At 51.6% G+C, this 14,405-nt stretch overlaps 4 protein-coding genes across 4 annotated transcripts; 2 read left to right on the forward strand and 2 right to left on the reverse strand.

The window, feature by feature from the left end:
- Positions 1-250: 250 nt before the first annotated feature.
- On the reverse strand, positions 251-2,262 carry GT037_009327 (uncharacterized protein; the record flags this gene model as incomplete). Its single annotated transcript, XM_038934374.1, has 2 exons — positions 251-1,425; positions 1,473-2,262. The coding sequence occupies 2 exons, from the start codon at positions 2,260-2,262 to the stop codon at positions 251-253; spliced, it is 1,965 nt and encodes a 654-aa protein (XP_038783176.1).
- A 546-nt stretch (positions 2,263-2,808) lies between these two features.
- Positions 2,809-10,161, forward strand: GT037_009328 (two component histidine kinase 1; the record flags this gene model as incomplete). Its single annotated transcript, XM_038934375.1, has 12 exons — positions 2,809-3,618; positions 3,663-4,130; positions 4,181-4,575; positions 4,624-4,660; positions 4,810-6,233; positions 6,882-6,989; positions 7,048-7,298; positions 7,352-8,272; positions 8,324-8,476; positions 8,522-8,795; positions 8,849-8,916; positions 8,966-10,161. The coding sequence occupies 12 exons, from the start codon at positions 2,809-2,811 to the stop codon at positions 10,159-10,161; spliced, it is 6,105 nt and encodes a 2,034-aa protein (XP_038783177.1).
- A 487-nt stretch (positions 10,162-10,648) lies between these two features.
- GT037_009329 (two component histidine kinase 1) lies at positions 10,649-12,948 on the forward strand (the record flags this gene model as incomplete). The annotated part of the gene is made up of 4 exons (XM_038934376.1): positions 10,649-10,707; positions 10,784-11,475; positions 11,570-11,640; positions 11,689-12,948. 4 exons carry the CDS (start codon positions 10,649-10,651, stop codon positions 12,946-12,948), a joined length of 2,082 nt encoding a protein of 693 aa, XP_038783178.1.
- A 114-nt stretch (positions 12,949-13,062) lies between these two features.
- Positions 13,063-14,292, reverse strand: GT037_009330 (uncharacterized protein; the record flags this gene model as incomplete). Its single annotated transcript, XM_038934377.1, has 1 exon — positions 13,063-14,292. One exon carries the CDS (start codon positions 14,290-14,292, stop codon positions 13,063-13,065), a length of 1,230 nt encoding a protein of 409 aa, XP_038783179.1.
- Between the last annotated feature and the right edge of the window lie 113 nt (positions 14,293-14,405).

Raw genomic sequence — 14,405 nt, forward strand, 5'->3', positions numbered from 1 at the left:
TTTGGCATTTCGCGGTTGGAGCACTATACCCATAGCATCGGCGTTTTAGAGTCCAATACTATCTTTTGTTGCGCAAAGGATCAGTATCAAGGCATATTCTTCCTGCAGGCGCAAGTACCGTATCGCATAGTTCCCATATGTCAAACAAACTTACATGCGTGCGACTCGTTTCTACAAGACGTCATCCTCCATCTCTTCACGCTCTCACAAGATTCTGGGACATATAAACAGCGCCTATGAAGCGAAGACTCTATTTTGAGTAACGTTTTATAACCACCCTCCGTCTTCCTGTCTCACGACCAGAAGGCAAAGCAACGTGGCGAATCTTAAGCTTTTCCATCTTCCTGACGCCTCTTTTCAAATACCTGCTATGCCTCGCAGCAGTCCGAACAGGATCTGGAGTATACGGCCTCGCATCAAATCTGCGCACCAACGGGATAGGATCAACCTTAATCTTGGCTGGCTTACGTCGGCGGGCGCGGCGCAGAAGCTCCTTCGCCCGTACCGATAGCGTCGGTTTTACGGGCGTGTAAGAGTTGACGATACGGGCAGGTGGCGGTTCGCTGGGGGGAAGGGTGATGAAATTGTAGGCTTTGGTGTTATGGGCACGTTTGCGGCGGTATGCTCGGTTTGTTTCGTGTGCGATTGCGGAAGTTACTTCTCTAGACGGTGGTTGAGAGGTAGTTCCACTGGAAGTAGACTGGCTTGAAATCTCACCTTGGTTCTGAGTAGAAGGCTCAGAACTTGTCGAGGACTCGGAATCTGCAGAGGGCTCAGGGTTTGTCGTAGGCTCTGAGCTTGGAGGCGTCGGCGAGTCTTGCGATGGCCGCTGGTCCCCTGATGCGACGTGAACCTGAGTACCATTCTTAGAGCTCTTAGCCATCTTCCTAGCTCTGTTGGTCGTGTTGAGTAACTTCCTTTTGAGCTTAGGGTATTCAGGCCTTTTGAAAGAAGGCCATTTCGTCTTCAGCTCATCGGTTGGTGTGGCGCTATGTGTTTGGGCGATGCTGGTATCCTTTTTTGTCCAAGCATCATTTGTTGTCGTGCGAAGAGTGCCCTTGACAGCAACGCCACCAGTAGGCCCCTCAATCCATACATCATATATGCTGCCATTCTGCAACTTCTTCTTCTCCGAACAGCATATGCGCATTTCCTCGTCGCAATAAAGCGGTGCTAGGTTGCGATATTCTATGGACTCTGAAACTTGCTTCCCTTTCGTTTGTTGGTGCACGTAATGATTCACCGTTTTCAACATGAGGGTCAATGAAAGCGGCCCGTGAACTAGCAGATTACGGTGGCCCTCGACGTTACGAGCGTAGTCGGGATCGAGGTGGATGAGATGGGCGTTAAATGTGAGAGCAGAGAAGCGGAAGAGAAGGGCGCGGTTCGGTGTGAGGGTGTGCGAAAAGTCGGGGTTTCCAGGGGCTGTTAACAGTCAGTAGATAGCCCCAATGGTCTGCGAGGATACGCACGATCTAAGTACTTGACAGTCGCCATTTGGCCAGCTTTGACAGCCTCGAGTTCTGCAGCGGTACGTTCCTTGAAAAAGACCAGGTTGCGCTCCTCTTTTAGAACAGCATCGCCCCAGCCATCGTCAACCTCAGCACGCGATTGCTGTGTGAGGTCTTCCCGGACCTCTTGAGAGTGCACACTGACGCCCGGTGGTCTCTTGCCGTGCTTCCCCTTGTCGACACCTCTCTCTGCGCCTTCAAAGCCTGCGAAGCGCCGCTCGATTGTGACAAAGATCTTGGCGGTATCGCCCTCTCCATGTAGTCGTACATGCTTTATTTGCTCTGTACCAACCATGACCGTGCCTGCTGTACAGCAGCGAGCGTATGCGAGATAGCCATTAGGTTTCAGCTGTATCGAGCCGCCAGCCCACATGCGCCGCACCCATGGCTCGCCTGGGCTATGTGTTGCATCTGTCCCGTCTGGAAGTAATTTGAGGGTCGGCTCCGCCGGATTGAACCATATCAAGTGATCTCCAAAAGTCATCGGTGAACCGCTGTAGTTCAGGGAACGGCACCATGATCGAGGCAAGAATCCTGCTAATGTTTGCGAGAGCTTAATCCCGTGCGTGTCGGTGAGTTGGTCACGAATATGAGTAACGTCTCGTTGCAGCAATTCGCTCTGCAGCTGTTGGAACCATGGCGGATCGCTCGAGTTGGCTGAAGAATAGCATCGCAGCGGTATTCGTCGCCATTGTATGCGATTTGTGTGTCTCCTGGCGATGCGAGGTGTGCACGGCGTCCGGAGCAGCATTGGAAAGGAAAGTTTGCGGGCAACGCCAAATCCGAGGTAGATGCTATCCTTGGGCGGCTCTTGGCGACGTCATGACGTAGGCGACGAGACTCTCCAAATTCCATCATGTATGCGCCCTCTGACTATCAGACATGGTCGCACTTCGAATTTCGCACGCTCGTCCAGGATGGGCGTTTGCGAAGCTGCCAACATCAAGCGTTCCATTTCTTCTATCCGTCAATGCCATGCGAGGCTGACCGCTTCGCTGCGACCCACTTGTCAGCAACAAATCCATCGTCTTCACACCGACATGGCATCAACATATCTTAGCACTGAATTTGCATCGGTTTGAGTCCGCGTCACGCGTCTTGGCGTGTTTGACTGGCTGCGTCTTTCGGCTGTACATGAGCGTCGCACCGTCTTCACATCAGTCTTGCCTTGTCTTCACCGCCAACACCGTCATTCCCTCGCGAACAACGTCTTTATCTTATAAGTCAGTCTTCAGTATGTGTGATTCTTGCCAAACTTGTGGATTGCTGTCTCATGTGCGTCTGCACCGCGTTCGTCATGCTAAGCCACGGAAGCCAACAGCGACTATCACGGCAGAATCAACCGCATGCGCATGAGGTGACGGTTTCCATCCATGTGAACAACGAGACGCCGCACACCGTCACTCACTCCACGTGTCTGAGTCCAGGAAGTGCTGGCCGCCATCTTCACGTTCGCAAGCTCACCTGCACAGGAATGATGAGCCAGATGGAGCTTTTGGAGTGCCCCATGTGCAAGTTCACTGTGCTTCCAAAAGATGACTACATGCTTCAATTACATTTTGAGCAAGCGCATACCGAGGATTCTCCTTTCGTGATCGAAGACGACCCTGAACCGTTACCACCGACCTTGGTCCCTAGACCTTCCTCAACTCAGCACGACACCGAGGACACGCCTTCCTCTGACGACTCGGAAGAAGAGGAAAGCGCTGTAAAGTGCCCTGATCTTGACTGCGGCGAACTTGTTCCTCTCTCTGACTTCAACGACCATATCGAATACCACAACGCAGAAACTTTATCATTTGACGAGACCACAGGAAAGTATCATTCTCGGCGTTCATCCGCTACTATGCAAAGCTCGACCTCCTCTCGTCGTTCACATGCGAGCCGAGCAAAGACAACAACATCTGAGCGAAGTTTGAGCACAGAATTATCAGATACGTTGAAGACCGAGGCTCATAGCCGCAAGTCCAAGAGGCACACCCATCGTCAGAGGCGTGATACCAATGATAGCGAGAAGAGCACTATTGGAAGGAGCATCCTAGGCTTCAACCCCTTTGCGAAAGCTGACCGAACCATCAAGCCGCCAATCAAAAGTGCCCGCTTGGGGGTTAGTTCATCGTCCTGACAGTAAAACGTAACTGACTCTTCCAGAAATCCGAGCTTGGACCATATGCCTGGGAGAAACGAATGCCTAGGTGGCTGCACGACCAGCTTGAGGCGGGTCCAAAGATCACTGCGGTTAACCGTATTGGCCGAGATGGCCGTCTCATCAAGTATGACCAGGTGCAAAACGAGACGCCAGGCATTATACCCATCCTTGCTCAATTATCCGCTCTCGATCGTTCCGTTAAACAAGCTTACTACTGTCACCCGTCGACACTCCATGTTGGCAAAACGCCCCATGAAGGTGGCTTTTGTGGCTATCGGAATATACAAATGTTGCTGTCCTACATTCAAGGCGCAAAGGCTCAGGGCCACGAAGAGTTTCCTGGGCGGCTCCCAACAATTCTGAAAATGCAAGACCATATTGAAGACGCCTGGGACAAAGGTATCAATGAGATTGGTCGTGTTCAAACTGGCGGTATACGTGATACTAGAAAGTACATCGGCACACCTGAGGTAATAACCTATATCCCTATGCCTCATTGTGTCCCGCTGACATGGTCTAGGCTCAAGCTTTCTTTTTGAACTCCGAGATTAATTGCGCTGTCGAGCAGTTCAGCGACAACAAAGACCGCGACGTTGCAGCCCACGAACTACTTCTCGCCGCCATGGAGCGATACTTTGCCCGAGCAGCCGCCAGCGATGGGTCTAACGTTAACAAAACTCTTCTACCCCCCATCTATCTTCAACAACCAGGTCACTCTATCAGCGTCATCGGTTTTGAGCGTCACTTGAACGGCTCATGCAACCTGGTAGTCTACGATCCCATGTATCACACGAGCCCTGCTATGCATAAGCTGCTTGGCCGAAAGAATATCAGGACAGCTCGACCTGAAGTCTTGCATGCATATCGTCGTGGCGTTGGAAAGCTCAGGAAATACGCCGCTTATGAGATCTTGATGTATGCCCACTAGTCGGTAGCTGATTGTTACATGCTGACTCTGCGCAGGCTTACAGCGACACCGCCTTTGTTTCCTGCTTGGGATGTATGAGCATCCATCTCCAAGCCTCTGCTCCTATATAATTATCTACTTGGCACTCGTCAAATGCACAGTCGCACTCTGACGCCTCTACGATTCCTCCATCCCTCCCATTTTTCTTTTACAATGACTTTCACTAAAGATCTTCTCTTTAGGTGCTTCGTCAGTTCCCCGACTGTCGCTTCGTGTACGCCTTCTTCCGTGCTCGTACCCTCGGATACGATGTCTACCCAGAAGATCACTTCCTTCAAAATTTCCCGTGGCAGTTGTATGGCGGACTCTGGTCGTGTGATGACGCTCGCTTTGCCAGAGCGGAGCCGATGAACGCTCTTACGGCTTTGGCTTTACGTCGAATCACGAGCGAAGGGTCCTCCAGCTGCAGTAATAACAACAGTCCTACAAGTCCTACGAATTTCTTCACAAACAGCAGCTTCCAGCACACGCCAACGGACGAAGATGACCGGCTTCCTTCTTGGGTGGGTTCACTTGATGGATCTGCGAATGGCTTTGTGAGCAGATCGCAGTATGCTAGTAGCCGCCCTGTCTACGATATGGGTGCTTTGAGCGCTGCGTTGCCTCAGCCCAGTCTTATGAGATCACACCTATCACTTCTGACAGACCTCGGAAGGAAATATCCGGGCTTTCCTACACCATTGTCTCCTACTTTGACGGCAAGAGAAACCTACCCTTCACCCGCATCCGATGCCGGAAGCGGGCTTGCAACACCTCGCGCTCTGGGTTCCGCAGTGCGTACGGTGAGCGCAATGAGTACCAACAGCTCGAACATATACGGGCCTCCTCGCTGTTACGACTTGGGCGGATACGGCCAGTGCTCACCACAAATGGGTCTCATTGATGAGGTTCTCACGAAACCGGAAACACGCAATGGCTGCCACACTCCATCAACATCGTCGCAGGGTATTGGAGGTCTTGCAACTCCCCCAACAAGTCCATCAAGATGTGTATCCCCACGTACCGTCATGCTGAAGAAGATAGCTACAAAGCAAGGTCTCCCGGAGCTGTCGCCCAATTCCATGCGCGATTCAGGTTCTAGACTTGAGTCTCACACAAGCACTCGCATTCCCGGCGCATACCCTGCCTCTCCGCCTTCATCTATCCGGTCTTTCCAATCAGCGTCGTACCGTCAAACAGCGTGTCCGTCTTTCCCTATCGCCAACGGAGTAGAATCTGAAGCGACTTCACCCATTGATCCTTGTGGTACCATGCTCTTCTACACGTCGAACCGCAGTATCGACTCGGGCCTTCTGGGCGTCCACCCTCTCTCTGAGCCTCAAGTCGCCGAGTACCGATTCTGGCGTCCTTGTGGCCGGCGCATCTGCGGGTTTGGGTGCGGCGGCGCGAATGTAGGAGAGACTGCCGCTGCAAGGAGGCTGTTCAAAGAAGTCGAGGAAGTCAGTCCTGTGGTCGAGCAGGAAATAAAAGAGGAAGGGGAGCTAGAGAGAGACGTGGACTATGAACACGGTCTTGACGGCGCGAGCGATGGAGGCTACGGCAATGGTGGGGGCGAGTTTAGCACGAGTACCTGGGCTGGCCGCCGGCTAGTCATGGATTGGAATCAGTTCTTGTCGGGTTGTGAGAGGGAAGGCGTCGCGCAGTTCTAATTGGGTATAGATGGAGCGAAGAGCATCATTGCGACTGGAGCGCATGAACAAGGTTGTTGGTTCCCACTAGGTCAATCGCTTTTTTCTAGGTATTGTGAATGTTGTTGCGCTGCTTCTTGATCTTGTCGTGCTTTGTAAGGCGCATAGTGCCATGTTCAGCTGCCCATAAGCATAAGCGGGGCTAGGCGTAGCGTTACTGCGTCTTGCAGGGGACGGCTACCAACACATGTATGGTATGGTGTTTTCGTGTCAAAATCTATTACTAGGCCAGTGACGTATCTTGCCGTTCGCGAATCCCGTTAGACTGACATGCCCCAATCGGCGATGATGTTCAGCTAATCACCCGATGCATGTTCTGCCAGCACCCGCGGCGCTGCAAAGATCGAAATCGAGTGCGATCTGCCGGCCTAGACCGCGTAGACTCTTCTACCTCATATGCCCTGTTCTTCGCTCTCAGCAGTTCGACTCGACGTTCCTGGTCTCAGGTTGCCTCTTGACAGGCACGCGCTCGTGGGGTCGTGTTCTTTGAGCCCTGGCATGACGTCACGCGGATCTTCCGTCTCTGAGCACGCTTCTTCCCACCAGCTGCTTTCGCTTTGATACAGGCCGAGCGCATGCCCCGGAACCAGCGTCATGGAGAACCTCGACAAGCTATCTGCGACGGGCTTGCCAGTGTTCGATCTCAATGAGGAGAACCTACAGCGCAAGGACTGGTGAGAAGACAACGACTATGCAAGCGCTCTGGTTGTGTGCCAGTACTGACCGACCCAGGACTACAACACCCATAGGCGCACGCGAGTCGTGGCCCATTGCCTTAACATGCCTCGTCAACACATGTGTGCTGCCTATGCCCCACTGCGCCGCCATCTTCTGGGGCAAGGACATGATAGTCATCCACAACCTTGCCTGGGAGAAAGCCAGAGGCGGTCTTGACGGGCAAGCCACGAAAGCGCGTGACAGCTACGACCATGAAGCACTCGGCACGCTGCGGACGGTGCTGAGAGGACGAACGGTCAAGGTAGGTAAGCATCGCACCATGTTGACGTACAAATTATGCGACGTACTGACAGTCTAGCCGCCAGGTATTTCCTCAAAAACTTTGCGGAAGAAAAGAACCAGCAGCTTCTCCTCAGCACTATCTTAGACGAAAGCGGCACACGACAGGGCGTACTGGCCCAACTCCTTGAAAATCAGAACGTGGACCGCTACATACCCATTGAAGGTTTGGACGAACTCTCGCGACAGCATCCAGGAAGACAGGTCAAGGATAAAGAATCCCAGCAGCAAAGCAAGCACAAGAGCACAGAGCAGGCCGATTCAATGTCGACCAGCATGTTCCAGCGCTTTGCCGAGCTGCTGCCCAATGGCCTGGCCATTCTTGACAAGGACGCTGAAGCCATCTTCGTCAATGACGGCTTCTTCAGGCTGACGACCAATAAGGGCAACAACGAGTTTCGCTCGTGGCCAGAGAGCATACATCCTGACGACTACGAAGACGTCATGACTGCTTATCGCAAAGCATTCGAGAGTCGTACTGAACTGCAGATAGAGTTTAGATGTGATGTCGCAGAGCCCGAGGAAATGAAGTCCAAAGGAGAGCAATGGAGATTATTCCTGCTGAAGCCTCTGGCTGAGGAGGTCGAATCCGGTTTTATTAGCGCTGTAATCGATATCACCGACATCAAACAAGCCCAACTAACTCAGGAGAAAGCCGCCAATGACGCCAGAGATCGCAAGGAGCAGCAAGAGAGATTCATTGACATGGTTTCGCACGAAATTCGGAATCCTCTGTCGGCTGTTTTACACTTGGCCGAAGAAGTCAGAGAAATCACAAAAGAGATTGGAGCCGATCACGAAGACGTTCGCGACCAGGTAGCCGATATATTGGATGCAGCCGACACTATACTTCTCTGCGTATCACATCAGAATACTCTTGTAGACGACATCCTGTCTTTTTCCAAGCTCGACTCTATGATGCTATCTTTGGTACCTCGACGTGAGTGTTCCCACAGCTATGTTGTGTTATCTGTTTGCTGAACTGTCGTAGCAACAAAACCAAAGTGGGAGTTTTCCCAAGCGCTTCGAGTTTTCCATTCCGAATTCAAGGCGAAAAACATCAAATTCCACTACGCTATGGATGTTTCATACGAGGAACAAAAAGTGGATAGTGTTGTCGCGGATCTTAATCGCATGAAGCAAGGTAAAGACCACCCAATATGCCATCGAATCTTAGTAACATCTCTAGTTTTGGTCAACCTGATAACCAATGCTATCAAATTCACCTCCAAGAAGAATGGCGACCGTAATATCACTGTATCCATGGGCGCATCCGTTGAGCGACCTACATCTTACCCACCCAACGTCATCTACTTCAGTGAAGAGAAAGAAGCGTTTCATCTGGATTCAACCATGACGTCGGAATGGGGTTCTGGGGCCGCCATGTATCTGATGGTAGCTGTTAAAGATACTGGCATAGGTATCAGCAAAGAAGGCCAAGCCAAGTTATTCGAACGTTTTAGGTACAATCCGCGCTCTTGGAGACAGTCGGTTCGCAATGCTAATCATGCATCAGACAAGCGACACCGAAAACACAAGAGAGATATGGCGGCTCAGGTCTCGGTCTTTTCATATCACGCAAATGTGCGTTATCGTATTCACCGCAGTTATTTCATAGCTAATTCGTCAACAGTATGCACATTACACGGTGGAGACATTGGCGTGAGTTCGAAAGAGGGAGAAGGTTCAACATTCGGTTTCTTCTTCAAAGTACGTCGAGCGACTGGCGGGAATGATGAGGGACGACCTTCAGGACAATCACGAAGTAACTCGGAAACATCCAATTCATCTTCCCGTCCAGGCGAATCTGGATCGCGACCATCTCGTCCAGGTATTAGTCGTGCAAATTCGAATCTCTCGAGCATAAAAGAGCGAAACGACGAGCGCCCTGAAGCAAAATCACTGGCCAGCCATCATGGTGTCGACTCCGAAGAGGTAGAGCCATCACTTAAAGATCCGCCAGTAGAAAATCGACCGGAAGCACACCCTGAGTCGAACGAAGATGCGCGCTACAAGGAGACGCAGAAGGCTACAGAAGAGATCAAAACAATCAAACCAAACGTGGAGAAAAGGCTGCCTGATTTGAGGAGAGGCGAAACGCACCGGCAAGAAGAGGACGCTTTAGAAGTCACGAGATCTCAGAGCGATAAACGTTCTGAAGCTACACATACTCTTCTTCTTGTCGAGGATAATCTAATCAACCAGAAGGTTCTGCGGCGGCAGCTTCAATCCCGCGGCTTCCAGGTCTTCACCGCGAACAACGGTCAGGAAGCGATCGATGCAGTAGCCGAGCGTGGACAAAGGGCAGATAACGGCCCCGACGACCGCAACTATTTCGACTGCATACTCATGGATCAGGAAATGCCTATAAAAGACGGCAATGCCGCAACACAAGAGATTAGGCAGCTACAAGATGAAGGCAAGGCTGGATACAGTCATATCCTGGGTGTTTCTGCAAATGTACGAGAGGCGCAGACGAACAGCATGCGTGAAGCTGGTATGGACGACGTTATTTCCAAACCGTTCAAGGTAGACGACCTTGTCAAGAAAGTCCGTGGCTTGGTTTTGAACGGTGGCGGCGGCTCGAAGCACGACAACAGACCAAATGGTGCCTCAAATACCGAAGAAGATGACAAAAGTGGCGACCCAAAGGACAAGGATGGCGGTCTGCATCCACGAGATGCAGAAAGACGGGAGGAAAATATACGTTCGGGCAACGAACGAGAAAATCGAGAGCGAGGAGGCGAAAGGTCAAGATCCCGAGCTACCGTAAGGACAGGGAACGTAACACACCAGAATGAGTCTAAAACGCACGAAAATCATTCATGAGCTGGATAGTCATTGCAGGCGGGAGGAAGAAACACCAGCATGGTCACGTTTGGGCTACATGGTGTTATTCTAGGCGGAATAAACGATTTAGGATTGCATTGCAAGGTGTTCAGGATTCGTTCATCTAGATAGATACGAGTGACATGGCTGGATGAGAAATGAATGTACTGTTCGAATCGCACTGTAGGAAGTGTCGAACGTTTGCGCTATTGACTGCAGTGCTGCTAAATCGAGTGTCTACACTACTATTATGAGTAGCCATGATGGTTGTGATGCTTAGCAGGAAGTGAGGTTATCACGCAAGAGCTCTATTGTTACTCGAGTCATGTACAGTACATCCCACTTCACCCCACCTTTACCCCAAACATCCATCATCACAGCCGTCGCCATGCCTACCACGCTTGTGTACGCGTGCAATTATAATCCACGACATATTCTCTGTCCATTCTAGCATTGCGACCTACCTTCTACAAACCCCGCACACAGCATGTCGAAAGAATTCCAAGATAAAGTCGTCCTGGTTACAGGTGCTGCGAGCGGTATCGGGTACATCTCTGCCTTCCTTCCCTCTCCTCTTCTCACACGGACCCAAATATGTGCATCCCACTAACACAAACAAAAGCCGCGCAACTGCCCTCAAACTCTCCTCCCTCGGCGCCTCCATCTCCCTCTGCGACGTCAACTTCCCCAGCCTCAGCGCCGTAGCTTCAGAATGCGAAACACCCACCCTCACACGAAGAGTCGACGTGAGCTCCGCCGCCGAGGTTCAGGAATTTGTTGACAGCACCGTCAAGGGACTGGGTCGATTGGACTACGTTTTCAATTGCGCTGGCGTGAATCCCACGAGCATAAAGCTCGAAGACACCAGCGAAGAGTATTGGGATAAACTCGTCAATACGAACCTCAAGGGCGTGTTTCTTGTTACGAAGGCCTGTCTTCCGTATCTGAGTCGTGGGTCCGCTATCGTCAATGTGAGCAGTGTATCCGGCATACGCGGTTCAGCTTTCCAATCCGTATACTGCACGACGAAATTCGGACTGATCGGCATGACCAAATCGCATGCTCTGGAATTTGGTCCCAGAGGAATCAGGGTCAATGCTATTTGTCCGGGCTATATTGATACGCCGTCGAATGCGGGTATCGTGAAGGGAGGCGAGGCAGTGGAGAGGATGAGGAATGGCAATGCGTTGGAGAGGCTGGGAGAGCCGGAAGAAGTGGCGGATGTCGTTGCATTCTTGTTTGGAGAAGGAGCGCGGTATGTTAATGGAGCTGTCGTGGAGATTGATGGAGCGATTAAGATGAGTAGTACTACGAGTAAGTGAAAGGGGTCTGCGGATGCAGAGAAATGGCATCTTGCATATCTAGAGACGTTCAATCATGGTGTTTCACATGTTGAGTTTGTGCATAGAGTTTTGTATGCTGAGGCTTGAGATCAAAGCCATCCAATGGGAAGTCGAGGTGGAGAAGCAACCCGGTCACGTGCCATGGAGAGCCGCACGCTAGCGCAAGGTTGTCGCATGTCGAAAGTTCCACCGCGACATGTCTCACCACAACTCCAACACCACAACCATGACAGAAGTACAAGAATCCACACAAACGTCGCTTGCGGCAGATACATCTCTCGCACCGACCGCGTCGACCGAGCTTGTTACGACGACAGAACAGACAATCATCACGACCAATGCTGAGGGCAAAAAAGTCAAGAAGATCATCCGTCGCAAACGGAGACCGGCGCGTCCACAAGTCGATCCTGCGACGATAAAGCCCCAGGAAGTTGCGCAGACGGGTAACATTTACAACGTTTGGTACAACAAGTGGTCTGGCGGTGACAGGGAGGACAAGTACCTCTCCAAGACAGCCGCCCAGGGACGCTGCAACATCGCAAAGGACAGCGGATACACAAAAGCCGACAAGACGCCTGGGTCTTACTTCTGCCTCTTCTTTGCGCGTGGTATCTGCCCCAAGGGTGTGGACTGCGAGTACCTCCATCGTCTGCCTACTGTCACCGACATCTTCCCAAGCAACGTCGATTGCTTCGGGCGCGACAAGCACGCCGACTACCGAGACGACATGGGTGGAGTAGGAACCTTCCAAAGACAAAACCGAACCCTCTACATCGGACGCATCCACCCCACCGACGACATCGAAGAAATCGTCTCGCGCCACATGCAAGAATGGGGCGAAATCGAACGAACCCGAGTCCTCACAGCCCGCGGCGTAGCCTTCGTCACCTATACCAATGAAGCCAACTCGCAGTTTGCCAAAGAAGCAATGGCGCACCAGTCTTTCGACCACAACGAAATCCTAAACGTCCGCTGGGCAACCGTAGACCCCAACCCACAAGCCGCGAAACGCGAAGCCCGCCGCATCGAAGAACAAGCCGCCGAGGCGATCCGAAAAGCCCTTCCCGCAGCCTACGTTGCCGAACTAGAAGGCAGAGATCCCGAGAGCAAGAAGCGCAGGAAGGTCGAAGGCAGCTTTGGCCTACAAGGCTACGAAGCACCCGATGACGTATGGTACGCAAAAGAAAAGAGTGACTGGGAAGCAGCCAAGCAGCTGGAATCAGGCGGCATGGGCGAGCGCATGATGATCGAGAGTGCAGAGTCGGCCTACCAAGACGGTGATAATATTGGTCAAGAACAAGAGAGCTCGACTGCACAGCAGGGTAATGGCATTTTATCAGGGTCTACACTGGCGGCGCTCAAGGGGTTCAAGGCTACGCCGACCAACAAACGGCCTGCGCCTGTTGCGGGACCGCTTGTGGATTATGGTAGTGACAGTGATTGAGTGTGGGGTTTGCATATTGGAGTCAATGAGATTGAGAGAGAAGCATGTATTGTGTGTTTTGGTGCACAAAATCTTGGGAATATGGGAAGGAAGCATCTCATGGCGTAGGCATAGTTAATTGATACCCGTTCTTTTGCGTGTCACAGCATATGCAATTGACAATGCTACGGAGGTCCTATTCTCAGTTTCTTCGGCGCGCCTGACTTCCTCTTCTTCTTGGTCGCAGCTGTTGCTTGCTGTGTTCGAGTTTTCAGGGGGGGCGGTGGACTTTGGACGACTGGCCTTCTTCGCGACCTTAGCTTGTTTCACGACATTGGCCCTCTTCACGTCAGCTCTCTCTAGAGCCTCGATCCTCTTCGCAGCATCAGCCTTCTTCTTCGCCACCGCCTTTTCCGTCTCCTCCTGCTTCTCTCTAACGTTCTTGACCATCTCAAACTTTCTCTTCGCCCTTTTCAAAATATCGCTTGTCTTTGGGTAACTCCTTCCTTCCACTGGCTTCCCGTTCCCTTTCTCCTTGATGTAGGCCTCCATCATCTCTAACCCATACCAATCTTGCTCGACGTTCGCCTTGTAGTCTTCATGTCTTGCCCTTTCTAACCTCCAACCCTCTGTACCACATTTGTATCTCAACCGTGAGCCTTGCTTCTGCATAGAATCAAAGTCACCAACAACAAAACGGGTGGGCTGTACTTTGAGATCAACAAAGATATTCGAAGGCTTGATGTCGACGTGCACATAGCCCAAGAAGTGTATATGTCGAATGCCCTGTCTGATATCCTGCAGACATTTTTCGGCGTCAAAAGTGCGTCTCTCAGCTACCAGTTCGCCTAGAGTCATGTCGTACTTCTGGAACAATAGCGCCATGATGCGTTTGCTCTTCAAGTCGTAGTCTACACCACGATATCGACATATGTTTGGATGTGGGTTTTTACGTAACATCTCACAGTTTGCAATCTCCCTCGTTACGATGTCTTTGAGCCAACATGGTGTCCCGAATAGCTCAGTGGAGTAGCGGAGATGATCCATCGTTTTGGCATATAACCTGTTATTTTTCAGGTATTTGGCGGATGTCATCGTTGAGTTTGTGTAAGTCGGTCGGACGTTTGAAATGTTTATCAAACGCGGCGGTGTGTCCCAAGTGTATGGGTCGGGATCGGGAGCGCTCTTGTCGCTGGGCTTTTCGGTCTCTGCGTACCAAAGGCTGTCGAGAAAGACTGTTGAACAGAAGATTGCTCGGATCGTTCCATCATAATCTCGCCTTTTGTGAAGTACCAGGCCGTTCTTGATGGGCCACGCGGGTTCCGCTGAGCTAAGCGCCACAGGGGGACGAGACGCTGGAGCCATGGCTTTGTTGGGCCGTGGGATCACAACAAGAGAAGTTGATGAAACAAGTTGCGGGTTGCTGGTATATTCAATGAGCGTATGTACTGTGAACCTACGTTGACTCGTAATAGTGC

Source organism: Alternaria burnsii (genome assembly GCF_013036055.1).
Source record: "Alternaria burnsii strain CBS107.38 chromosome Unknown 700, whole genome shotgun sequence".
Classification (NCBI taxonomy): Eukaryota; Fungi; Ascomycota; class Dothideomycetes; order Pleosporales; family Pleosporaceae; genus Alternaria; species Alternaria burnsii.